At 39.2% G+C, this 27,158-nt stretch overlaps 4 protein-coding genes across 4 annotated transcripts; 1 reads left to right on the top strand and 3 right to left on the bottom strand.

Moving 5' to 3' along the window:
• Nucleotides 1–53: 53 nt before the first annotated feature.
• LOC113173302 (extracellular calcium-sensing receptor-like) lies at nucleotides 54–3,062 on the bottom strand. Its single transcript, XM_026376710.1, is given in 7 exon segments — nucleotides 54–952; nucleotides 1,107–1,230; nucleotides 1,335–1,562; nucleotides 1,649–2,350; nucleotides 2,353–2,406; nucleotides 2,487–2,775; nucleotides 2,923–3,062. Coding segments are annotated over 7 exon segments (2,430 nt in total). The 5' UTR covers nucleotides 3,057–3,062.
• Nucleotides 3,063–5,985: 2,923 nt separating this feature from the next.
• LOC113172536 (extracellular calcium-sensing receptor-like) lies at nucleotides 5,986–8,948 on the bottom strand. Its single transcript, XM_026375542.1, has 6 exons — nucleotides 8,809–8,948; nucleotides 8,442–8,730; nucleotides 7,580–8,335; nucleotides 7,266–7,493; nucleotides 7,039–7,162; nucleotides 5,986–6,884 (listed from the first exon to the last, which is right to left on the bottom strand). The coding sequence occupies exons 1-6, from the start codon at nucleotides 8,940–8,942 to the stop codon at nucleotides 5,986–5,988; spliced, it is 2,430 nt and encodes an 809-aa protein (XP_026231327.1). The 5' UTR covers nucleotides 8,943–8,948.
• Nucleotides 8,949–16,575: 7,627 nt separating this feature from the next.
• LOC113171787 (extracellular calcium-sensing receptor-like) lies at nucleotides 16,576–20,613 on the top strand. Its single transcript, XM_026374480.1, has 10 exons — nucleotides 16,576–16,847; nucleotides 17,056–17,359; nucleotides 17,587–17,673; nucleotides 17,748–17,855; nucleotides 17,956–18,122; nucleotides 18,244–18,721; nucleotides 18,826–19,050; nucleotides 19,393–19,516; nucleotides 19,620–20,092; nucleotides 20,173–20,613. Exons 1-10 carry the CDS (start codon nucleotides 16,576–16,578, stop codon nucleotides 20,611–20,613), a joined length of 2,679 nt encoding a protein of 892 aa, XP_026230265.1.
• A 1,836-nt stretch (nucleotides 20,614–22,449) lies between these two features.
• Nucleotides 22,450–26,586, bottom strand: LOC113173529 (extracellular calcium-sensing receptor-like). The gene is made up of 11 exons (XM_026376961.1): nucleotides 26,438–26,586; nucleotides 26,041–26,332; nucleotides 25,473–25,715; nucleotides 25,263–25,358; nucleotides 24,852–25,152; nucleotides 24,552–24,724; nucleotides 24,239–24,469; nucleotides 24,012–24,135; nucleotides 23,473–23,666; nucleotides 23,093–23,371; nucleotides 22,450–22,878 (listed from the first exon to the last, which is right to left on the bottom strand). The coding sequence occupies exons 1-11, from the start codon at nucleotides 26,569–26,571 to the stop codon at nucleotides 22,450–22,452; spliced, it is 2,496 nt and encodes an 831-aa protein (XP_026232746.1). The 5' UTR covers nucleotides 26,572–26,586.
• Between the last annotated feature and the right edge of the window lie 572 nt (nucleotides 26,587–27,158).

Here is a 27,158-nt window from a genome sequence, read left to right as displayed (position 1 = left end):
TAATTGATCTACTTTTAAATATAGAAGCTATATGACATTTATGATTAAATTGATCATGTTTTTCCCATAAGATGTTTCTTTGTGTTCAGTTCAGGTTTGAATACAACAATAAAGCATTTAGGTGCAAATATACAAAAAAGTATCCCATAACTGGAGGCTAAAATTGCAAATATCTCCACAGCCACAGTAAATTTCCCAGGAGAGCTGACATAAGCTGGTATAAAAGTGATCCAGACTGCACAGAAGATCAACATGCTGAAGGTGATAAATTTTGCCTCATTAAAATTATCAGGCAGCTTTCGAGCCAAAAACGCAAGAATGAAACATAGGACAGCTAGAAGTCCAATGTATCCTAACACAGCCCAGAACCCTATCGGTGACCCAAGGGCACATTCAAAAATAATCTTCTCCTTGTAGTGGTTCATATTTTTGAAGGGAAAAGGAGGGTTGATTGTCAGCCAAAGTATACAAATCAAAACCTGGACGAGAGTGAAAGCCAGAACACTGAGTCTCTGCTGTGTTGGTCCAAACCATTTCATCACATCACTGCCTGGAAGTGTTGCTTTAAAAGCCATTAACACCACTAATGTTTTTCCAAGAATACAAGAGATGCAGAGGACAAAGGTGATGCCGAATGCTGTGTGTCTCAGCATGCAGGACCACTCAGAGGGTCGGCCGATAAATGTCAGAGAACACAGGAAACACAGAGTCAAGGAGAAGAGCAGCAGGAAGCTCAACTCAGAGTTGTTTGCTTTGACTAAGGGAGTGTCCTTATTGATCAGGAATAGAGTGGCCACAATTAAGGTTAGCAGCACACCAAACAAAGTGAAAAACACAAGGACTACTCCCATAATCTCTGTAAAGGAGAGGTACTCAATGCTTTTTAGTACACATGCATCTCTGTTTTGATTAGACCAATACTCTTCAGGACACTTTTTGCACCCATTAGAATCTGTAATAGAAATATTGTTACTATTATTGTAATTTAAGTTGTTACATCCTAAAAACGTGAATAAGACACTGAACCATTGCAAATTTTAACATAAAGCATAGACTTTGACAAACCAACAATGTGTGAATATTTCCATACTTCAAGTTTGTGGTACCTGTGGTGTTGCTGATTTCTCCCTCTGCACATGGTATACAGTCATAGCAGCAGACAGGCTTTCCTTTTTGAAGGACTTTACGAGTTCCTGGGCGGCAGCTTTCACTGCACACCGACACAGGCAACTTTGAGTCAAAGAAAGAAAGACAGAGGTCAGAGATTGCATTTAACAATCATTTTTCAAGATAAAAGTTAGTCATACTACATAACTAAGGTCTTAGATATTTGCCTCAGTTTTTCCTCCAGGCCACGTTATGACTTCAGCGTTTAGAACAAACTTCTGTCCAGGAGGTAAGGAGGCATCGTAGTACCCAACAGGTTTAAACTGGACTGAGCCATCTGAGCCACGCTGCCAATTCACCACTTCATACTGGGCAACAGCTGATCCAGTGCTGTCAAACCACACCTGGTCCCCATTCTTAATAGTAAAATTCACCTGCTTTAGAGACTCTACAACCTAAAAAGCAGCAACAAAATACTGTATGTTAGCTTACTGATCCAAAAAACTAAGACATAAACAGTTTAATAAACCGTTCATTTTACCTGCCAGGGCATGACCTTCACCATCTTATCACAACCCTGACTCTGTGAGCATTTTAGGATATTGTGCAAAGAATAGGCCACAGCATAGATAGCTTTGTAAATGTTAGTAGAGTATCTCAGCTCTGTTACATCCTCATCATTATCTTTTAGCTGAATGAGATCCTGGATTTCTTTGCAAGGTTCTGTTTCTATCATGCTGTTCCAGTTGGTCCTGTTACAGTTTAGATTAGTCTCCCAGAAACCTTTAATTAAAAACTCCTCCAGGCCACTGATATTAGCCTTTTGCACAGCAAAGCCCAGTGAACCTCCCAGCACACTAAAACTGTTGGGAGTCACAAGGCTGTCAGCAGTGATCCAGGCCTCCACACCAATGAACTGTCTTCCTGTTATATTGTTCAGAGTTAACTGCTCTAGAAGGTTGTTCATCTCTACATGCGCCATGAAAGCAACAATGACCTGGGCAGTGCTTTTTCGGATTACTTCTACCACCTTCATGAGTTTTTCTGGTTCTGCTCTGTCAAATTTCTCTGTATACTCCACACACACTCCCTCCTCTTGAGCTGCAGCAAGGAAGATGGCCATGCCATTGTTACCATAGTCACTGTCACTGTTGACTGCTCCAACCCAGGTCCAGCCAAAGTGCTTGACCAGCTGGGCAAGGGCTCGGCTTTGATAGAGATCACTGGCAATGGTTCGAAAGAAAGTGAGGGATACTCTTTCCTGTTACTCAAACACTCACAAGTAGCTGAATGACTTATCTGGGAACACACAAAGAGTGAGAAAGATTAGGGAGAATTTGGACATAGTAAAGACTGATAAACACAGTTCTTCCTCTTACCACAGGTATTTGAAATGGTCCAGTAGTGTGTGACAGAACAATAGTTGAGGATGACTCTGATTCCCCGATAATTGCATGTACAGTTGATTGACCAGAGCAGCTCTTTCCCACAATCCAGTCATCCCCATTCAATAAAGCCATAACCGCACGCATTGAGGTTAACGTTGAGGCACAGTTGTCGTAAATGCGATATCCCATTGAAACATTTGGAAGAAGAAAGTCATTTTTGTTTATTTCTTCAATTGCAAAGATCATAGTCTGAGCAAATCGAAACTCTCTGAAATTGACACTGAGACAAAAAGAGCAACAGATTAACTTACCTTGACTGCAACAAATTTATTGGGAAAGTATATATATACATATATATATATATATATATATATATATATATATATATATATATATATATATATATATGTATAGGGCTCAAAGTTACCTGGAACATGTGAGACGTGTTGGTTTCTCTGTAAAGGAAAGTGGAGGCTGAGTGATTTTGCTGTGGATGGAAAAGGCTCCACCAATCATAACATCTCCTCCTTCAGAAAGCAGAGGGAACTCTGGGCTCCCCATTATCTGACAGACAGGAACTTCATCCTCCACTGCTTCAAATGCCAACAGGAGTCTCATGAAAATCAGCCATGTTATCACATGGGACATTTTGTACTCCAAGGTCCTGATGGAGCACAGCCACTGTGATCGGGCTAAAAGCAGACTGTGACATTTTATAATGTTAAATGGTGGTAGAGCTCACAAGCCCCTGTACCAACCAATCAGAGGTAAGTGAAATACAACAGTCTTGATTGGGCCTTAACATGAAATTATTGTATATGTAGAGAAGATCATACTCAAACAAAGATGAAAAAGGGGGATGATAGTCTGTATAAAAATCCATAAATAAATTTACCAGTTTTAAACCAAATGAAAGAGAATATCTCTGTTTTTAGTTTATGAACCATTTTTTGTGCTCATGAAAATATGATAGGAAATATAATAAAAAAGTTTTACAGTTACTAACTGCAAAATTAAAAGACATGTCAAAGTATCAATGGTAGGAATCAAAAAGGGTTTATATTCCCCAATTCTGAAAAGGGCCTGTCCTGTGTGCCTTTCAACAAGGTCTCTATTACCAGCTTGAGTAGAAATGAAGTAGAGGCAAGAGGATTAGGTGAAGCATTTGCAATCTTTTTATTTTCTGCATAAATTAGTCATGGAATGATCTGATCTTCATCCAAGTCACTAGTATCAAGAAACACATGTTCTTAAGCTCATAAAGACATCATTATCTTTAATAACTTTATTGAACAGACATATTAAACATACAAAGCAATGATGGAAAAAGCAAGTGCAACAGTTTTTTATAACTTTTTGATTTACCTTTGGCACCAGTAACCTCAAGCAAACACTTCCCCTAGATGTGGATTAGACATTTACAACATCTAGGGGGGATTCGGGACAATTTTTCCTTACAGAACTGCTTCAGCTCAACCGAATTTTTAGGACAGCTTGTGTGAGCAGCTCACTTGAGGTCAGCACCTCTTCTGGCATGAGGTCCTGGGCTCTGACTGAACCACTCCAAAAGACAGATTTTGTATATCCGAAGCATCCTGTAGTAGATTTACTTCAATGATTAGGGTCATTGTTATACTGCACTAACCATCGGCTTTCAAACTTCAGCTGCCAGCTGCTTCATCCACCATATTTCTCTTTGGGGATGTTGTTTTCATGTTACTTTGTGGCTTCTTTTTTACACAATATGTATAGTGCTGCGAACAATTCAACCTTTGTTTAAGCAGTCCACAAATCATTTTCCCTGTACCACTGTAAAGTGTCAAGTGGTCTTTGTAAAACTTCAGGTGTGCTTCAATTTTTTTGGAAGGGAACATGCAACACTAGGTTGGCATAAAAAGATAACCATATACCAGCTTGAAATCATCCCAAGAGTATGGTGGAAGAAGAGTAATGATGTGGGGCTGCTTTGATGCCTCTAGAACAAGACTTTTTGCCATCATGGAGGTGACTATGAATTACCAAGTTTATCAAGATATCCTAAAGATGATATCAGGGTGGTTGTCCACCAGCTGAAGCTCAGTATGGGTTCAGTTTATTCTGTAGCGCAGTGACCATAAACATTAAACTAGATCTACCATAGAATGACTTCTGTGGCTTCATCTTCAGAATGGCTTTGGCGTAGGCAAGTCAGAAACCAGACCTTAACCCAATAAAGAGGTTGTAAAATAACTTCAAGAGAGCTAGTAACACCAGAATTTGGCTAGAATGAAACAGTTTCTCTTGGATATGTTGCAGGTCTAATCCAGAGCTACAGGTAGTGCTTGGCAAAGGTGGTTCGATCAGTTATTAAAAAATGGTTTCACTTACTATTTCCAACATCACTCTGCATGTTTAATGGGTGTGTTCAATAGAAACATGAAAGAACATCAACATTTGCATTTTATCAGCTTAGGAACTTTGTATTTGTTGATATTTGGGGCCTTGGTGAAAATCAAATCACATTTTATGACCAATTTGAGCAGACATAAAAAAAAAAGGTGTGCTCACTTGACTCTGATTTAGCAAGTTAAAGGTGTGAAGGTTGATAATTGGTCAAGTGAAACATGTGAATATGATGTTCCTAAAAAACAGGACCTGACTCACAGTGGAACTTTATTGAATATATCAAGTTTATTATCATATCTATTTGGTTAGGTTTTCAAGTATTTTTGTGGTGACAAATCTTTTAAGTACATGAATATAATGTTTGTGTTGCAACATTGTACGTTTTTGTCACAGTAGTCACTGAATCCTTCATTGTAAACATCTTTACAGTCCAACTTTGGACCCAACTCCAATGGATCAGTGGACATCCCAAATCTGACATAAATACATTTATTTAGAAAACAAAAAGAGAGACCCAACCCGTCAAGGAGCAGAGCTCAGCCAGACCTACCCAAATAGACTCAGCAGTTAGCCCAAGCAGACCAGAACAGAGATCATAATCAAACAACGGCATTACTGATATGCTACCTAATAATTAACAGCATCATAAACTAATTATGGTAACTCACCACTTCATCAAAGTTGCCAGTGCACAGGCTGAGATTCATTTGGATCCATGTGGGTCACTGACATTCTGATGCACAGTTAGGGACCTCTTTAGAGAGTAAAAGGAAACCTAACCAGATTAGACTGAATAGAATTTGAATGCAACCTAACTTGGCTCTAGGGTCCTCAGAGACAAGTGGAGTTTTGAAGACCTCCACTTCACTGTGCAAGTCCCAAATAAAGAGACTCGTACTCGTAGATAGTTTTTTTTTTATTTTATATAATATAAAATTAAAATTAATACTGTAAATTATTAGTTTAATTACAATCAAATTTACTTTAAAATACTTGCTGCTGGAAGAAATTTGAAAACATTTAAATGTGTGTTTAATTGCTATGTAAGTAGGTGAGAATAGCATTAGAACTTAGACTTAATAGCATTTGTTTTCTTTTAATTTGTTCATGTTTTCCCCATGAGATGTTTCTTTGTGTTCAGTTCAGGTTTAAGTACAATAATATAGCATTTTGGTGCAAATATACAGAAAAGTATCCCATAACTGGAGGCTAAAATTGCAAATATCTCCACAGCCACAGTAAATTTCCCAGGAGAGCTGATATATGATGGGATAAAAGTGATCCACACTGCACAGAAGATCAACATGCTGAAGGTGATAAATTTTGCCTCATTAAAATTATCAGGCAGCTTTCGAGCCAAAAACGCAAGAATGAAACATAGGACAGCTAGAAGTCCAATGTATCCTAACACAGCCCAGAACCCTATCGGTGACCCAAGGGCACATTCAAAAATAATCTTCTCCTTGTAGTGGTTCATATTTTTGAAGGGAAAAGGAGGGTTGATTGTCAGCCAAAGTATACAAATCAAAACCTGGATGAGAGTGAAAGCCAGAACACTGAGTCTCTGCTGTGTTGGTCCAAACCATTTCATCACATCACTGCCTGGAAGTGTTGCTTTAAAAGCCATTAACACCACTAATGTTTTTCCAAGAATACAAGAGATGCAGAGGACAAAGGTGATGCCGAATGCTGTGTGTCTCAGCATGCAGGACCACTCAGAGGGTCGGCCGATAAACGTCAGCGAACACAGGAAACACAGAGTCAAGGAGAAGAGCAGCAGGAAGCTCAACTCAGAGTTGTTTGCTTTGACTAAGGGAGTGTCCTTATTGATCAGGAATAGAGTGGCCACAATTAAGGTTAGAAGCACACCAAACAAAGTGAAAAACACAAGGACTACTCCCATAATCTCCGTAAAGGAGAGGTACTCAATGCTTTTCAGTACACATGCATCTCTGTTTTGATTAGACCAATACTCTTCAGGACACTTTTTGCACCCATTAGAATCTGTAATAGAAATATTGTTACTATTATTGTAATTTAAGTTGTTACATCCTAAAAACGTGAATAAGACACTGAACCATTGCAAATTTTAACATAAAGCATAGACTTTGACAAACCAACAATGTGTGAATATTTCCATACTTCAAGTCTGTGGTACCTGTGGTGTTGCTGATTTCTCCCTCTGCACATGGTATACAGTCATAGCAGCAGACAGGCTTTCCTTTTTGAAGGACTTTACGAGTTCCTGGGCGGCAGCTTTCACTGCACACTGACACAGGCAACTTTGAGTCAAAGAAAGAAAGACAGAGGTCAGAGATTGCATTTAACAATCATTTTTCAAGATAAAAGTTAGTCAAACTACATAACTAAGTCTTAGATATTTGCCTCAGCTTTTCCTCCAGGCCACGTTATGACTTCAGCGTTTAGAACAAACTTCTGTCCAGGAGGTAAGGAGGCATCGTAGTACCCAACAGGTTTAAACTGGACTGAGCCATCTGAGCCACGCTGCCAATTCACCACTTCATACTGGGCAACAGCTGATCCAGTGCTGTCAAACCACACCTGGTCCCCATTCTTAATAGTAAAATTCACCTGCTTTAGAGACTCTACAACCTAAAAAGCAGCAACAAAATACTGTATGTTAGCTTATTGATCCAAAAAACTAAGACAGAAACAGTTTAATAAACCGTTCATTTTACCTGCCAGGGCATGACCTTCACCATCTTATCACAACCCTGACTCTGTGAGCATTTTAGGATATTGTGCAAAGAATAGGCCACAGCATAGATAGCTTTGTAAATGTTAGTAGACATTCTGATCTCTGCCACATCGCCATCATAATCTTTTAGCTGAATGAGATCCTGGATTTCTTTGCAAGGTTCTGTTTCTATCATGCTGTTCCAGTTGGTCCTGTTGCAGTTTAGATTAGTCTCCCAGAAACCTTTAATTAAAAACTCCTCCAGGCCACTGATATTAGCCTTTTGCACAGCAAAACCCAGTGAACCTCCCAGCACACTAAAACTGTTGGGAGTCACAAGGCTGTCAGCAGTGATCCAGGCCTCCACACCAATGAACTGTCTTCCTGTTATATTGTTCAGAGTTAACTGCTCTAGAAGGTTGTTCATCTCTACGTGCGCCATGAAAGCAACAATGACCTGGGCAGTGCTTTTTCTGATTACTTCTACCACCTTCATGAGTTTTTCTGGTTCTGCTCTGTCAAATTTCTCTGTATACTCCACACACACTCCTTTCTCTTGAGCTGCAGCAAGGAAGATAGCCATGCCATTGTTACCATAGTCACTGTCACTGTTAACTGCCCCAACCCAGGTCCAGCCAAAGTGTTCAACCAGCTGGGCAAGGGCTTTGCCCTGGTAGAGATCACTGGCAATGGTTCGAAAGAATGAGGGATACTCTTTCCTGTTACTCAAACACTCGCAAGTAGCTGAATGACTTATCTGGGAACAGATAAGTAAACAGAGAAGTGAGACAGAATAAGGATTGAAACAGAATAAAAACAATTCACACATAGTAAAGACTGATAGATACAGTTATTCCTCTTACCACAGGTATTTGAAATGGTCCAGTCATGCGTGACAGAACAATAGTTGAAGACGATTCTGATTCCCCGATAATTGCATGTACAGTTGATTGACCAGAGCAGCTCTTTCCCACAATCCAGTCATCCCCATTCATTAAGGCCATAACCACACGTATTGAGGATAATGTTGAGGCACAGTTGTCATAAATGCGGAATCCCATTGAAACATTTGGAAGAAGAAAGTCATTTTTGTTTATTTCTTCAATTGCAAAGATCATGGCCTGAGCATATCGAAACTCTCTGAGATTGACACTGACAAAAAAAGCAACACATTTACCTTGACTGTAACATATTTTAGGGTAATTAGTTCTATAGAGGGCTCAAAGTTACCTGGAACATGTGAGACGTGTTGGTTTCTCTGTAAAGAAAAGTGGAGGCTGAGTGATTTTGCTGTGGATGGAAAAGGCTCCACCAATCATAACATCTCCTTCTTTAGAAAGCAGAGGGAACTCTGGGCTCCCCATTATCTGACAAACAGGAAATTCATCCTCCACTGCTTCAAATGCCAACAGGAGTCTCATGAAAATCAGCCCTGTTATCACTCGGGACATTGTGTACTCCCAGGTCCTGGTGGGACAGAGCCACTCTGGTTGTGGTTAAATCAGACTGTGACACTTTATAATATTAAATGGTGGCAGGACTCACAGGCCTGTTACTTGGTACTAACCAATCAGATGTAAGTGAAATATGACAGTGCTGAATGGGCCTTGACATGAAATTATGGTATATGTAGAGAAGATCACACTCAAAGAAAGAGTTGTAGTTAGCAAAAGTCCAAAGAACAATATAGGACAATCCCAAATAAATGAAAGGAACGTCTTACTGATTTGATAGCAAAATTACTAATTGTGAGGTTCAAGTCCATTCACAGTAACCAACTACATGATTCAAGCACGTTGGTCAGTAATAACAATTTGATAACACTTTACAGGTGACATTTGAATTTCCTGCATGAACCTTTTGATGAGTAGTGTCTGAACAATTCTCATCAGGAACCATAAAGTACACAATTATAGTTACTGTAGTAGAGAACCGAGAAGGAGATACTATAGTAGCAAATCACTGGTTAATGATTAGTTCATCAGCGTTAAAGTCATACCTTATAATTACCTGATCTTTTTTTTTTTTTCATTTAAAAACAAGTCTCCATTTTTTTAATAGTCATATTCTATGCACATAGTACAGTCATATCCAATTGTCAAACACTGTACAATTATGTCAGTGCTAAAGTTTCACCAAGGCCAAGATTCTCCTTCAACTTGAAAATGTGAAATTCCCACTAGAGAGCCAGTATTTGGTTTGACCATTCTGGGCTACTGTAGAAGCATGGACTTACAACATGGCATCCTCCCTTAAATGGGACCCATTACCTATAGAGATATTAAACGCTAATTCTGAGTTAAAGAAAACAACTCAATTCTTATTTTACACTACTTAGTAACTATTCAATATGATGTAACAAAAAAGTAATTATATAATAACTAATGTCATCACTTTTTTCCCCACAGCAGTAGTCATCACTTATGGGGAAAGTGGTCACTGAAAAATGGCCATACTACATAATTAGTGCAGATGAACTCAAATGTACTACTAATGTCAACAAGGGAGGAACTTGATTATTCTTTATTTAAGTGTTCCAAATAGGTTTATTTCAAGGTTTTTGATAGAATAGATGCAATAACAGTGGAAGATTATAGACAACTTCTGAAAATGTTATTTTGTTTTGTTCTTTATATCCAACAATCTGGTTAATGCAACTACAGTGCAACAAACTTTTTAGTGGTATCACAAACATGATCACAAACAGTTGTTAGACTCATTTGTTTTTCCCAGTGTAACTCTGCTAATCATCAAGAGTGTGTAAATAGCAATAAAACAATGTGCTTTTACACAAAATCATCATTAGCAAAATTAGTCTACCCTGCATGTCATGTCATGTTTAGTGCAAGTGGATTTGGATAAGGGAATTAAAGTTACACTTTTGACACCAGATGAAAATAAACAATTCAACCTAACTAATTTAGCCAGGCATTGGACCGTGCGATATTTAATTTGTTGTTACTGTTATTTTTCAGGCAAATGAATGTTTAATAGGGAACTGATGCGGCTCTTAGGTCCTTTTTAATTAAAAAGAAATTGTTGTTTGTGCCTTTGTAGAGATGCATTTCAGTTTATGAAACTCTTAACATCTCTCCAGAGGATCTGCCTTTTGGGAGCTGATTTAATAGAAACACATGTGGAGAAGTGCAGGTGCCTTGGGCAAGACCATGAGTTAGACCTCAGACTCTTCCCACTCACAAGCACTCTAACAAACTAACAAACTAACAAACTCCCTATGGATTTTCCTGTGTCTCCAGCCTACCTTCACACCTTTCCTTTCAGCTTACACTGGAAACTTCACTGTAGGGATATTGCATCATGAGCTGCTTGAGAGCTCAGGGGTTTTGTCAGGATGAACAACAAGTAAAAATAAATGTTATGGCACATTTCACAACCCAAGTGATTAAAAGTTTTCTGGACTGCCAATAATCTACTTTCCTTGACTATATTCTGAGGCCCAACTATACAATAATAATAATAATAATAATGTAGCTCCCAAACACATTCATGTGACTGTCAAACATCCTTTCTGAGACTGCAGATATGTTATTGAAGTTAAACGCTGATGCTTGACAACAAGCCATGCTAACAGCCTTTGTCACACTTAATGCCAAATCTTTTAGATGGGAGACTTTCGGGGGTCTGTGCAGGCCCAACAATACCATAACAAAACTTATTTTTTATGGATATATGGGATTTATGGGGGTTAACACTTTGATTATAGAAAAGGGAAGGACCCTGTTGAACTGTTGCCACCAACTTATTATTTAGCCAGGTGTATTATTTAGGTAGTACTTGAAAACAATAGTATATGTATTAGTCTTAAAGTACTATGTAACGGGGGGGTAGGAATATTAATTAAAAGAAAGAAGAAAGAAAGAACAATACAGATTATAATAAACATCCACATTTGTATTTGGGTGATGTGTATTGTGTGTGATTATGTATGTATTATCACTCTACCTGCAAACAGTAGAGAAATGATCAGATAAAGGCCAAATAGATAAAAGCTAAAAGTAATGGGGTCAAAGTTAGAACAATCAACTTCTGCTAACTCTAATGATGACTGTAAACTTCACTGAATTTTCCACCTAGTGGGAAAACAAATGATTATCCTTGTGCCCACAGTGGGATTATTATTGTACAGGAAAGTGTTTACAGACTCATACAGTCATCCACACTCTATGATCATTCCCATACCATGTACAATGTTGCCATCTCCTGGAAACACTGTGCAATTTCCGCAAAACAAAAAAATGACCCTTAAAAAACATACAGTAGATGATGCTGCAGCTGGTGATGAAAATGAATTACTGTTACATCCTAAATATAAATATCAATGCATGTGTGAATTAGAAATGTTAAAAAACATTGGAGATAAGAAGTGAGGAACATGACTTATCTGTGATAACTGGCTCAGCCAGAAAGACTCATCTAGAAAATCTAAAGATTTACACTAGCTCAAAAGGTATTTTTAAGCTTATAATGTAGTTTAAACCACAAACCCCATTCAGAAAAACTGCAATAACAACATAATTATAATAATATAATGAAATTACTAATAACTATTATTATGATTATTATTATATTGGTGTTGTTGTTGTTAGAGTGAAGTTTTTCGTGCCTTCACTGTGCAACTTAATTGTACATGTGTTTTATTTAATTGACTTAATTAATACTTAATACTCAATATAGACTTTGCAACATGCAACACATTTATAAATGAGATTGTTTGATAGGAAACTGATTAGAAAAGTTTATAAAATATTAAAGTGGCACCATTCTGGATGATGCTAGGTCAATTGGTAACAGTTGAGGGGATCATGATTGGGGTTAAAAGAAACATGTACCAGAGGCCCTGTCTTGGCAAGTAAAGATGACTGTGAGTGAATTGCCAGTCAAAACAAATATTTATTCATACTTAATATGTCTTGTATGGGGTACCACCTGAGCAATTCCTCCATGTAGAGACAATGACCATTTGACATGCACACTTTGCCTGACTTTCTGATCATCAAAAATAACTTGACAACATATGAAGGTGTTTTGTCATTTCTGTCTCCTCAGACCATGTTTTACAGCTGAATAAAGAGTTCTCACTGCAGGTCATTCATGTTCTATCAAATTTCATCCAAAGTGTGGATGGAGGAACATCTGGACCCGGTTGAGTCAGTCTGCATGGACTGTTAGTTATTAGATTTTGAACTGTAGAACTGAACAAAGCCAAGGTGTTTGAACTTTTGAAAGTTTTGTTATCACTACAAAGTATGTTAGACATTACTTTTGTTCCAACATGTCGCATTTGTCACATTACAGCATGATTATTTGTCACCCTCAAACAGGTGTGATGAACAGGCTTTGACATGTCAAATGTTTGGCACATTTTACCTAAAGAGAGTTTCTCCAATGTTGACCTCATTAGTGTGGCTGATAATGAACAATGATTCAGCTGGAGTCTCACTAATTACTGTGAGCTACTTGTTTTGAACGAGGGGAGATCAGCTTTCATTAAAACCCAATCGGAATTAATTTACCACACAACACCTGCTGAGCTCGTGTTTCACAGCCTCAGGGCCAGATGTCATCATTGTCGTTGGAAACGCTTGCTTGTCTCTGCCTGCCCAGCTTGCCCTGCGGTCCCCCCTCAGCCCTCCGAGTAAAAGGTTAATTGGCAGGTTTAGGATGATGCCATGGTTTCATAATATACACAATAACAAGTTTACCGTCAAAGTGCATGTTGTTATTCATGACTGATTACATTTAACCCAACACAGGTTGTTTTCCTGATGTTCAAGTTCACAAACAAGTCACCCAATGAGTCCCAAAACACAACCACCCGATGTCACTCCTGCACCCACACACACACACACAAAAGTTGAATAAATAAAGTTTATGATATACTTTCTAAATTAAAATCATAAACTTTAAGGCAGGGATGACAAAATGAAAAAAATTATGCAACCAGAGATTCCTTAAAGTTAAAGGTTATTGGGTGTAATCCAGGATTTAGTCAGTAAAAGTTCTACTGTCGAAGACTTACTATGTCTAATTTCTAAAACTTACACCAACTTTTCTTGACAGTGGTGCTTTTACTGTCTTTTTTAGAGAAGTATTCAAAAACATATGCGAACTACTGCGGGACTGTCCATCTTTAAAACATTTGGACATGTTTAGGTCAACCGTTCGTTTTTTTAAATCACCATATTGAATGTGTATCATGCTTGAAATGAGCATCAAAATAAAAAAAGTCCACTTTGTGAGACTGATACAATACTTTTCAATTACTTTGAAAAGTATAATATTAGTCTATACTTGTAATAATAGAATAAAAACCACTTTGCACCTATCAAGGCAACAATTAAAATACTTTTTTAAAATGTGGTAATGGAGAGCAATGAAATGCTGGGTAACACTTGAAAATGTGAGTGGTTAGTAGTACCATTTGTAAAATTGTGGAACTAACAGATTTTTGTGTACTCCGATTGTAGTGTTTGCTCACACAACACGCAAGTTTTTTTGTTTTCTGATGGATTAAGGTACAAACTAACACCACTTCTTATGAGTCCCAATTCATCTTTAGACTATTATATTAAATTGTGCTGCTGAAGAGTAATGTCTCTGGCCTGTTTTATGTGTGTCTGGAGTCAATGTCTCTATAAATCCTGTCCAGACATTCCTGTTACAAAAGATTTACACTGACATCATCTACAAGTGTCCACTTACAATAATATAATAGAAGACAAATGTCATTTAAATAAATGTTGTGTTATAAAATGTGTCAGGGCAGCCATAAGTAAAGCTCTTATCATCAATAACACATCTGAAAAAAATAAAATAATGCAGTATTATAAAATGATCAGTTACTCAGTAACTACCCAGTATAATGTACAACACAGAGAAATGTGAGTAATGATCAGATACTCATATGGAAGTAACAATGATGTATAATTTTACAGAGCAATCAAGTAATGAGTAATGAATGAATCATTACAAGTTTACTACTGTACATCTAACATACAGGAAAGTAGTCAATACTCAGTTTATCACATGTGTACTAATCATTACTCACTGATAAATATCTAGTGATTATAATCTTCATAGTTATTCAGGAACTACTCATTAGGGATTCAGTGATTATCAAACTGTTCCAGATTTTTTCTCATCACATTTTTTATGCACCATGTTGTGTAGATATATCCAACGTTGTCTGCCAGATTTATCAATTTACCACCGGTCATATTGTACAAAAGGAACAGACTACTACAACTACTACTTCATCTCTTCTATTTTCACTGTGTCAGAACAGAGGACAGATTTGGATAAGGACCCAAAACATTTGACAAATGGAAGTGAACAAAAAGACAAAGAGTGAAATCCCACCACACAGGTCTCTACTGTGACTGAAGAGTAAAAACAATGAATGACTTGGTTCACAGATGAAACAGATGAGACATAAAAAATATCTGTTATTGTCCTTTTACAGCTGAGGAATCATGTTGACCTGACGGGTGGAGACCTGAACAGACTAATGTCAGATCTACTATCTATATTTTCTCTCATTCAGTTCCATCTATATCAATCAGCCTGCATACCTTTATTAATCATTAACGTCTGTATCAATAATAATAATAATAATAAATGTATTGTGTAACCAATCCCATTGCACCACATAACAATGCCCTGTACTTCCTATGCTACTCATCATTCAGTGTCACTGCTCCATCAACAACTGCCGGGCTTTTTGTTATTTTGTGTTTTTTTTCTGTATTAAAATTCTAGTGTTAAGACAATTTGGGAAAATGGGAAATCCAAAACTCTGATTCTTTTGGATCACATATTCCTGTAAGAAAGCTGTGATCCTCTCTCATTGTTGTTCACTTTTAATCAACTTCTGTTCAGAAACAACCTGTTTACTAAAACAGGATCCTTTTAGTCCAAGACCTCCTTAAAGGTTTATTTACAAGAAAAGAAAAAATACTATGTCACACTGAACCTTCTGTTTTCATGTACCTCTTTCCTTCTTCTTCTGAGAGTCACACAGGGACATATTAGATGATTAAGGGGCCCTATGACCCACGGCAGCACAACATGCACCACGTAATAGTCTCTTTGCTTTACATGTGTGGTGCTCTGTTTTGTAGCCTGCAGGGTTCATCCTGATAATGATGTGCACCACAGCCTAATGACTCATTTATCTCAATTCTTTCAACCAGTTTAATGTTAGAGAAGGATATTTTTTGTGAGAATGAGAGAAAACAGACAAAAAATCTGATTACTGATTTTTAAAAAAGTGAAACATTCAGTTAAATTAGTATGAATATGTCTGGATTCATACTAAGTCATCTACAATGACTGTAACATATAAACACATTAAATATATATTCAGTGTACCCCTTTACATTTCTCTTTATTTCAAGTGTGGAATTTTCCTATTACTCTGTTGTTCCCCATCTGTTTTTAAATTTGAAAGGTGAACTTAGTTCAGCAGCCCCTGGTGACATACTGTCTGCATCTTCACATCACTGAAGGACGAGTTAGGCCTAGTCAGGCATGACATTGTGACAAGTCACAGCTCTTGTCTTTATCCATTATGATCAAGTGTTCATCTCAGCTTCTTGTTTTTGTAGTTACTTACTGTGAAACCGTGCCCTCTTTTTCCATTGATCACGAGCCTAGGTAGAATATATACCCGACCCGGCAGCATCTCTTACCTGGCACTATAGACTAGACAACCTGGCAGTGCTGTGAAGCAGCACTTACGTTATATACGCAATGCTTAAGTTGATGAGACTTTACTGATTAGTTTGATTGACAGATCATTTACTTTTGCAACCTCTACTAATCATATTTTCACTTCAAATCTTTGCTTAAATGAAAATGCTCATGATGTATTATTTTCTGTGTGCTACCTCTCGCTTTTTTTGAGCACTGATAGCCTTCCTGATTTTTGGGATTTTTAGACATATACATTTGATATCAAAGCTATACTGTGCCAGGATGACTGATTCTTGGATGAGAACAGGAGAACCCAGTGTTATTTGGAGAAGAACTGAGCTTATGCTTTGGACTCTGTTGTGGTGTGGAATTTTTCCTTACAACTGCCAGCAAGACCAAAACCAACAATGTAGAATACTCCAAGGGTCCATGCCTTTGTCTGTACTGGAGAAAAAGGGGAACATCACCTTGGGGGGACTCTTCTCCCTTCATGACATGGTTGTGGAGCCCAGCTTGACCTTTACATCTAAGCCTCCTCCCACACAGTGCACAAGGTAAACTTTCTTTTTCTGCTAAACATGTACATTGTTTTTAAGCAACTGTAACATTGTCTCAAATGAAGTATGGCACAAATCCTTCTGCCTTAAATCAACATGTTTTGTGAACAGTCTCAAATGAAATTACCTTCTGAGCTCTGCAATTATAATTGTGTTGAAAATGAAATTAAAACTTGAGCTGAATACACAGTGTCTATTTTTATAGGTTTAACTTTCGGACTTTTCGTTGGATGCAGACTATGATCTTTGCCATTGAGGAGATTAACAGAGAAGGCAAACTCCTTCCCAATATCACACTGGGCTATAAGATCTATGATTCATGCAGTACACCTCATCAGGCTCTGAAGGCTTCCATGGAGTTGATGGGAAATGAGAAGGGTGCAGGGGATAACGGAGAGACAAAGAGCCTAAACACCTGTCGTGGGACTGTACCTGCAGTGATAGGAGACGGGGGATCTACTCAGTCACTCGTAGTTGCCCGTTTCCTGGGAATCTTCCATGTGCCACAGGTAAATTTGTAATAGCTGTTTAACAGCTGTGTGCCACTCAACTGAAAACATCCTTACATGACATCATCTGGTTTTTCAGTTGGCTAGAACTAAGGAAGTTGAATACCAGTTTTATACAAGTGCTCCCCAAACAAGTCTAAAGTAGATGAAATTGCCCTTTAGGTTGAGAGCCCTGATGTTTTAATACTGGACACTGGACATTGTTTCTTGTGTTGCCTTCTATTCAGGTTAGTTACTTCTCCAGCTGTGCCTGTCTGAGTGACAAAAAGGAATTCCCTGCCTTTTTAAGGACCATGCCTAGTGACTTCTTCCAGGTTAGAAACAGACTTCCTCTGTAGAAATGCACATCTTCAAAAAGTGATACAAATTGCTCTATGTCTCCATGTAGGTACAAGCACTGGTGCAACTCGTCAAGCATTTTGGTTGGACTTGGGTGGGTGTGATAGCAGGGGATGACGCCTATGGTCGTGGTGGGGCAAACATCTTTGCTGAAGAGGTGTTTAGTTGAATCATAATAGATGTTATTTTAAATGTACAGTTTTTTAAACCATGTAAAGATAATAATAAGTTGTTGTGTACTGTATCTCCTCTCTGAGGTTGTAAAGTTAGGTGCGTGTGTTGCCCTCCATGAGGTCATCCCTAAGAACCGAGCACAGACTGCCATTTCATCTGTCCTATCCAAGATCCGTTCCTCTGGGGCTCGGGTGATTTTAGTGTTTGCTGTGGAACAGGATGCAGCAGCGCTGTTTGATGAAGCACTCAGGTATGACAATTTCAGCTGTTCATCATCATCCACAACGCCACAGTATTTATAACGTGAAAAATATGTATGACAGTTATTTGTGTAATTACAAAAATGCCACCTCAACATATGTTGCAATTAGAAATGGGCTCACTGGGATACAGTGGCTGGCCAGTGAAGCTTGGAGCACAGCTGCTGTACTCTCGACCCCCCAGAAGTACCACGGCATCCTTCAGGGCTCTATGGGATTTGCCATCCGGCGAGCATACATCCCTGGATTGAAAGACTTTCTGCTTCGCTTGCATCCGTCGAGCCCAGATGCCCTTCAAGATCCTTTCCTAATTCTTTTCTGGGAGAAGGTGTTTCAGTGTAGCCTGCACTTGCAGACTGAAGGTCAGGAAAGTAATGCTGGGGGTTATCCTCCATGCTCTGGAGCAGAAGATCTGGGTAATGTGACAAATATCTATTCAGATGTGTCACAGCTAAGGATTTCCTACAATGTATATAAGGCTGTGTATGCCATTGCCCATGCGCTTAAGGCAATGAGAAGCTGTGTCACAGGACAAGGGCCATTTTCTTTGCAGGCTTGTCCTGATGTAGACACACTACAGACATGGCAGGTACTGTCCCACATGTTCAAAATTAGACTGAATGAACAAAATTTATATCAACTGAATGATTTCTGGTAAAAAAAAAAATACACTATCACATGTTCTTCCCTCAGCTACTTCATTACATTAAACAAGTGGACTACTTGAACTCATTCGGTGATGAAATCAAGTTTGATAAGAACGGTGACCCGGCAGCTATGTATGACCTGGTCAACTGGCAGTTGACGAATGGAAAAATGGAATATGTCACTATAGGCAAATTTGATGAGACGGCAACAGGAAAGCAAAAACTTCAGATCCAGGAACAGAATATTGTATGGAACGGAAACCAAACCAAAGTAGGGATCTTAACAGAACAATATTCTGTATTGTCAATTGTTAATTGTAGACTTACACTCACTGGCCATTTAAAGACACACCTGTACAACCTAATGCAATCAATTATATGAATAATTATATTAAGATGTGTTCCAGTCAACATATTTAAAATACATGAGAAACCCCTCCTGTTGTATTGCATTCCAGTTCAACTCTGCCAAACACCTTAATAATGCATTTCTAACCTTTCTAAAAGCAGAATTCATGGCAGAGCTGCTGTGTTGTCTTGCATTAGATTGTACGGGTGCACCAGTGAGTGTATATTTATATCATGACTGCAATGTGATAAGTCTTTTTCTTAGGTTCCCATGTCAGTATGCAGCAGCATTTGTTCCCCAGGGACCCGGAAGGCAATCAGACCTAATGTCCCTATCTGCTGCCATGATTGTGTGGTTTGTGCAGCTGGGGAGATTAGCAATCAGACTGGTGAGAAAAGCCTACTTGCCCACATTATGTTTTCAAATTGGATGTGATGTTTGAGAGGAAAAACTGCAGTATCGCAGGTCAACCTTTCTTGTCTTCCCTCTAGATGCCATAGAGTGTGTGCACTGCCCGCCAGAGTTCTGGTCCAACGCTGAGAGAACAGTGTGTATCCCCAAACAGGTGGAGTTCCTCTCCTTTAATGACACCATGGGCATCACTCTGATGACTATTTCCCTCATTGGCTCCATCTGCACCTGCATCGTGGTTTTCATATTCTCCAGGCACAGAACCACTCCTATTGTCAGGGCCAACAACTCTGAGCTGAGCTTCCTGCTTCTCCTCTCCCTGACTCTGTGCTTCCTGTGTTCTCTGACCTTTATCGGCCGACCCTCTGAGTGGTCCTGCATGCTGCGTCACACAGCATTCGGCATCACCTTTGTCCTCTGTATCTCTTGTGTTCTGGGGAAAACTGTAGTTGTGTTAATGGCCTTTAAGGCTACACTTCCAGGCCGTAATGTGATGAAATGGTTCAAACCTGCACATCAGAAAACAATCATTACCTTCTGTACCCTTGTTCAGGTAAGAACATCTGTTAGTTATTTGTTCTGGATCATTAGATGAGAATGTATTCACAGTTTTTTTTTTTTTTTTTTATGCAGGTAATCATCTGTACAGTTTGGCTGGTTGTCGCTCCCCCCACTCCACATCAACTGATGCCACATGAGAGCGCTATTATCATTCTTTTGTGTGACGAAGGTTCACCCATAGCATTCGGTCTGGTCCTGGGTTACATTGGCCTGTTGGCGTGTCTCTGTCTTCTTTTGGCATTCCTTGCAAGGAAACTGCCAGATAACTTCAACGAGGCCAAACTCATCACGTTCAGCATGCTCATCTTTTGTGCAGTGTGGGCAGCCTTTGTTCCCGCATACCTCACCTCTCCAGGGAAGTACTCTATAGTCACAGAGGTGTTTGCTATTTTGGCCTCCAGTTATGGACTGCTGGGCTGCATCTTTGCACCAAAGTGCTACATAATCCTACTAAAACCTGAGAAAAACACTAGGAAACACCTGATGTCTAAAGCCGCAACTGGCAACTTTTAGCAGCCTGTGTTCATTGTATGTACATCTTCTGTACTTTTCTTATGTCTATTTTCAAAATGAAGACATTTTATAAGACTACCTCTCCTCGAGTAGGACTGATTGCATTTCACCACCAGATGGTAGCAGTCTGCTGTGTATGCTGCCCGTGTTATTCACCAAGTCCCACCGGAAAATGCACAACAAACACAGCTTTCATGTCACCAATATTTTCCCCCCACATGCAAAGCCATTGCCTATACACTTTGACTTGTTCAAGACTTTAATTCCAGTCATAGTCAACACAAAACAAATAAAAATATATTTTTGAATGGGATGTTTCATTTTTCCAGATTCACGAGTCTCCTTTCTTTGTCAGAGTCAACAGAAATGTGAGGGACAACTCGGGGCAAGATCTTAATGGGATTTAGCAGCGGTGTCCATGCTGCTTTGACCTGAGATAGAGTGATGAGGCCCAGGGTCTCAGAAGTGTGCTCAGTGGAAATCCCAGCTGTCACTGGTTAATTAAATGCTTATACTCCAGAGTATAAACGGCACGCATGGCTGTTCAGTACAATAACAAACTAAAGCGTCACATTTTTCTGGCTCTCCACAGCTGCTCACAGGCAAACATTGATTATCTGCCGCTGATTGATCTGCTGTCCTCCCAAGGAAGAGAAATAAGTTGAAAGATGGAGAGGCAGTGGCTCTCTGTCGTCTTTCAGGGACATTTTTGTGGAACAAGACAAAAAAAGGTGTTGCAAGGAACAGATGGATAGCATTGTTACACTTTATATACATCCATTACCAGCCTGCATAAATATTAACGCTACATAACAAATTCCAGCGGTGTATGGCATCAGATTAATTTCTTTTCTGCCTCTCCTTTATTTCAACAAGTAATCCTTCAGATGATAGCACTCTTTGCTTCTTTAAATTAAAATAAACTGAATAAATTTTTCCACTGTTAAATAATTCGTCTGGTCTAAATGAGAAATTAATGTGCAGTAATGTTTTGATTCATATGAATGGGCCACAAAACTACAGATAAAAGAAACGCAGTGTGTCTTTGCTGTGTAAAATCTATTAAAATGGGTAAGCATAGAGAATATGTCTAGAAGTCATAGAAATCTATTTTACTTAATACTAAAAAAAAGAAAACTAGATGACTTGGATGATAGAAGATAAACAGAAAGAGCCTGATTTCTGCTTACAGACAGCCATTTACTCAGTGTTGTCATCAGTGAATATTTTTATGACGCAAGTGCTGACCAGATGCTTTTCCTTAATGACAAAAGACATGTCCCAACAGGGACACATGGAGGTTTACCTTACCATGGAGAAAGTTAAGTAAAGCAATACAAAATCATTTGTGTTATGACTATGCAGCTGTGACATGATATCTTAGGGGAAAGGTTGAACCGCTGATTGGACTGGAGATATAAAGAGAGAGAGATAAAATAATAAACACCTTACTTTAAAATTTACTGGCCCTGCAGCAGATGTGAGGTGTTGAAAATTCAAAACTCAGTTCAATTTGAGAAAACTGTTTGGGGAGTTGTTAAGAAAATATTCTGTTGGATGTATTTCAGCTGGTGCTGTTGACAAGACCCTTGTGGCTCTTTGTTTTTTTTCTTTGAAGTTTTTGAACATTTTAACATTTAGATCACATTGGATCAAACATAAGTAGATGAAGAATTCAACTTATATAATACTCAAATAACATTAATAACATTGACAATAATAATAATTTGAAGGATAATTATTTATTCACTACTTCATGTTGTTACATGTGTGATATACAGTTCCAGCAATTAGATGTAGATTCATAGACAGACATTTATTCTTTCACTTATTGACCTATCTGGCCATTAGATGTTTTTTGGTATTTTTCTCAGGCCTCAGAAGAATAATAAAACACTTTGGGGCAAAGATACACAACAGTAAACCATAACTTGAGGCCAGGATGGCAAAAATCTCCACTGCAACAGTGTACTTCCCAGGAGAGCTAATGTAAGCAGGGACAAAGGCAACCCAGACAGCACAGAAGATCAGCATGCTGAAGGTGATGAGTTTGGCTTCATTGAAGTTGTCAGGAAGTTTTCTTGCTAGGAAGGCAAGGAGGAGACAGAGACAGGCCAGTAGGCCAATGTAACCCAGCACAAGTGAAAATGCCACAACAGAGCCCATAGCACATTCAAGAATGATCTTGGGTCCCCAGATGTCCATAATGTCTCTCTCTGCAGGCTGAGGAGGAGCCAAGGTCAACCACAGAGCACAGATCAGCACCTGGGACATTTCGGGTTAGTTCATGATAGAAAAATAACAGAAAAAATTATACTGAACTGAACGTCATATTTCTCAATAGAAAGCACTGAAGACACTGAATCTTTTCTGTGTAACTAGTTTCCTGGACATGGTGGAGAGTGTGGAACATCATGCATGAATTGCTACAGGAATTAAGCATTACAATGATTATACAGCATGTTAAAAACTGAATCACCTGTACCAGGGTGCAGATGGAGATACCCAACCTCTGCTGAGCAGGCCCAACGTAACGCATCAGGTTTTCCCCTGGTAGTGTGGAACGAAAGGCCACCAGGACCACCACAGTGCGGCTTAGTAGGCAGGAGATGCACAGTACAAAGCTGACTCCAAACAGTGTATGTCTCAGCATACAGGACCAAGCAACTGGCTGTCCAATGAAAGACAGTGCACATAAGAAGCACAGCTTGAGTGACACCAGGAGCATGAAGCTCACCTCAGAGTTGTTGGCTCTCACCTAAGAGAGAGATTTAACGTAAGGACACACACAGATAAATCACAAGGTGTTTAATGTGATCATTTTTAATGTAGATCATTTGGGATGGTGCTACATTTTACCAAAGGTGTGTGTCGATAGTAAAGGAAGGTGGCAAATGTGGTAACTGTCAGTACTGTCCCAACAGCTGAGACAATGGAAAGGATGATTCCCATGGTGTCACTGTAAGAAAGGAAATCCACCGGCTGGAGAATGCAGACTGTGTGGTTTGAGTTGGACCAGAACCGCTCAGGACACCGAATACACTCCAGTGATCCTGTAGAAGAAACAGAAGTAACAGAAACTAGTACACAAAACCTGATACAGTTGGAAAGTCTAACATGTTTAACAGTAACAATAACAATAATAATAATCAAAAAGATAAGAACAAAATTCTTTAGGCTTTGGAATTAGCTCTTAAATCTCTTTATTATTAGTGAGGCACAATAACAAGGCATTCATTAGGAATTAGGAAAATAGAGTTGTTATAGAAACCTAAGTCTACAGTGGCTGCTAATACATGTATCATTATTCAAAATAAAAATTGAATCAGTATGTAGAATATTTGCACAAAAAAGTAACTAAATAAAAAGTAAAGTAAGTAATTTATTCCTCAAAGTACCTGTTTTATTGGTAATTTCTCCATCAGCACAAGGCAGGCAGTCAAAGCAGCACACAGGTCTCCCTTTCTGCACAGCTCTCCTTGTACCAGGGGGACAGGGACTGCTACACACAGACACGGGCACCTGGGATCAGGTCAGATAGTTATATCACAAGCGAAGACTCTGGAGTATGTCTAAATGAGTAAAAACAGACTAATGACGGACAAAATAAGATAAATATTAACACCCTCTGTCTGCTGCCTCCTCCCCACACCACACGGTCCATGTTAATGTGGAACTGACCATCTGGCCCTTGAGAGGACAGGAAATGGCCAACAGTGACAAACTCCCCTGCTCCCTGAGGAGTCACATGCCAGTTGATGATATCGTATGAAGCAGGCGGGTCTCCGTTCTTGTCAAAGTTCATCCATTCCTTCAAAGGTGTTGAAAAGTTCACTTGTCGCAGGTAGTGAGCTATCTGAGACAGACAAAGGTTGTTCTAAATTTCTTCCTCAGCCTGTAACATGTATGACATCAACAAATTGTAGGATTTAATGTACTTGCACAGGCTGTAATCTCTGCAGATCAGGACACCGGCCTTCCAGGAAGGGACCTTTTCCAGGTTCACAGGCCAGCATTTCTTTAATTGCATGAGCGATAGCGTACACAGCCTTGTAGACGTTATAAGTGATTCTTAGCTGAGACACATCTGCATAAACACTCTCCCCAATGCCTACATGTCAGTCATTACACAGGATACATTAACAAGTAGAGACAGTTCCTTTAAAAAGACACAAATATTGCAAGTGAATTAAAATAAAGTAAATGTTAAGATTTATTATTTTACATGTTTTGTTTACCTAAGACCTCTGAGCCTGAACACAATTTCCCTCCCAGTGGAGCACTGAAAGAGCATCCAAACAATGTTTCCCAGAGTTCCTTCAGGAGAGGGTCTGAGCTGAATGAAGCCAGGCTGGGATTGAGGCGAGTCAGAAAGGGTCCTAGTCCGGGTATATCTGCCCTTCGTAAAGCAAACCCTACTGTTCCAGCCAAGGAGGGAATGTTATGAGGGACAGAGATGGCACTGTACGTAACCCAAGCATCATTAGCAATCCACTGCTTGTTTGTTACATTCTGTTCAACCACTTCCTCAAACAAAGCCTGACAACGAGATCAGAAGAACAGGTGTATCACTCTGAATGCATCAAATCCCAATAACATCTACGTGATAAATCCATGCCATAGTAAAATCTTGCAGGTTTTGCAAGTACCTTTGCGTCTGGATCTATGAGAAACGTTACCACAACTGTGGCAGTGGATTTCTGGATGGTTTCAACAATCCTTTGCATTGTTTTCTTTGGATAGTCCTTCAGATGGAAATTAGCAATATTAAGGATAAAAGAGAAAACAGCAGATGGTAAGAAACAGACAACTAGGGAGGGCATATGTAGTCACACTGTCAACATGAGTCATTACTGTACCTTTGGAATTACTTCATGGTAGGCAACACACACCTCAGTTCCCCTGAGTGCTTCCATTAACATCTGAATCCCAAATCTGCCAAAATCATCATCCGCAGACACCAGCCCCACCCACGTCCACCCCATGAGGTGCAGCAGCTCAGCCATGGCTCTCGCTTCTGCAGCATCACTGGGCATTGTACGAAAGAACAGTGGATACCTCCTCTTATCACTCAAACACCCACAGGAGGCTAAGTAGCTTACCTGGGAAGAATATGTGGTTGTTAGACAGCAACAGAATGAGAGAGCCAGTGACACTGAGCCTGAAAAACAGAAATAGACATATGTTGAGTTTTATTAGAAACTTTGTTGGAGCATATCAGGTTTTTGAGATGGGTTGCCAGAGAAAATTCTCACTAACCCAAAGAGAACTTGCCAACTTAACAGGATCAGAACCAAGGTTTGAATCCTTTCTGTGACGCAGCAGTGCACTGGGGAGCTGTGCAGCTCAAACCCCAAAGTGCAACAAGAAAAAAGTGAAATGCAGTATTTAATAGCAAAACTAACACAACACATCCTTTATTCTTACCATGGGTATATCAAACACCCCAAGGGTGTTTGCCACAATAATGGAGGCTGAACTGCGTGGGTCACCAACAATAACTGGCACCACAGGTCCAGATCCACATTCTGAGTTTGCCAGATCAACTTCCTGTCCAGTTACCATAGCCATGGCTGCTAACAGTGTGGTGCTCTCCGCTAAACAAGTATCAGCTGCCAGATACCCTAGGGTGAAGTTGGGTAGGAGGTCTGTGTTATTGTTGATTTCCTCTACTGCAAAGATCATGGCCTGAAGCCAGCGATAAGCTCGCTGGTTAAAACTGCACACAGGAAAATCACATGATGATCATCAGTCTTCATAAGAACATGTTCAACAAAATACATATAACACAACACATAGCATAATCATTTCTTTAAAATGATACCTTTCACAGGAAGTGTTATTGTTTTCACTCTGAAATTCCAACTCAGGCTGAGGTGCCTTTACATGAACAGGGAACAGGCCTCCGATCACTAAATCTCCTGCCTGATAAACACTACCTGGAATAGACTTTACCATCAGCTGGCAGGACTCCCCTCCATAAACCCTGTGGGTAATTCCAGCAAGGCAGCAGACGAGCAGAGCACAGATGTGCATCACTTGGAAGATATGAGCACAGTGAAGAAAGAAACATAAAGTATAAACACCACTGATTAGTTAATGTGAGACATGAACAAGAAATGAAGCAAGAGTGAAAATTACAGTCCTGTTAAGAAAAATTGGTACTTTTCACTTGTTTTGATTAAACAGAGCAGACAACATGATCAAATTAAGTGTTTTAGGAAATGTACAAACTCTTACCTCAACTCAGTAACAGGTATATCAGGTGGATATTTGCCTTGAGTATAGTGGCTGTGGGTCAGTTGATATGCTAAGAGACGAAAAAGGAAGATGATGCATCTGATATACAGAAGTCACTGCCACATGGGAGAGGAATCAGATTCAAGCTTGGCCGGAGGAGAAAAGTAGTTTGTTTTTGAAGGGAGAAAAAAAGAGAGACATTCAATTGGACTTAACACAGATGTGTTCATTCAGATCACCAGGGATAACCATTTCTAAATAGATGATGCAACTGTAATTAAATTTTCTATGTGATTTTCCTCTCT

The sequence above is a fragment of the Anabas testudineus genome, chromosome 13, assembly GCF_900324465.2.
Source record: "Anabas testudineus chromosome 13, fAnaTes1.2, whole genome shotgun sequence".
NCBI lineage: Eukaryota > Metazoa > Chordata > Actinopteri > Anabantiformes > Anabantidae > Anabas > Anabas testudineus.
This window is presented reverse-complemented; position numbering and strand designations above follow the sequence as displayed.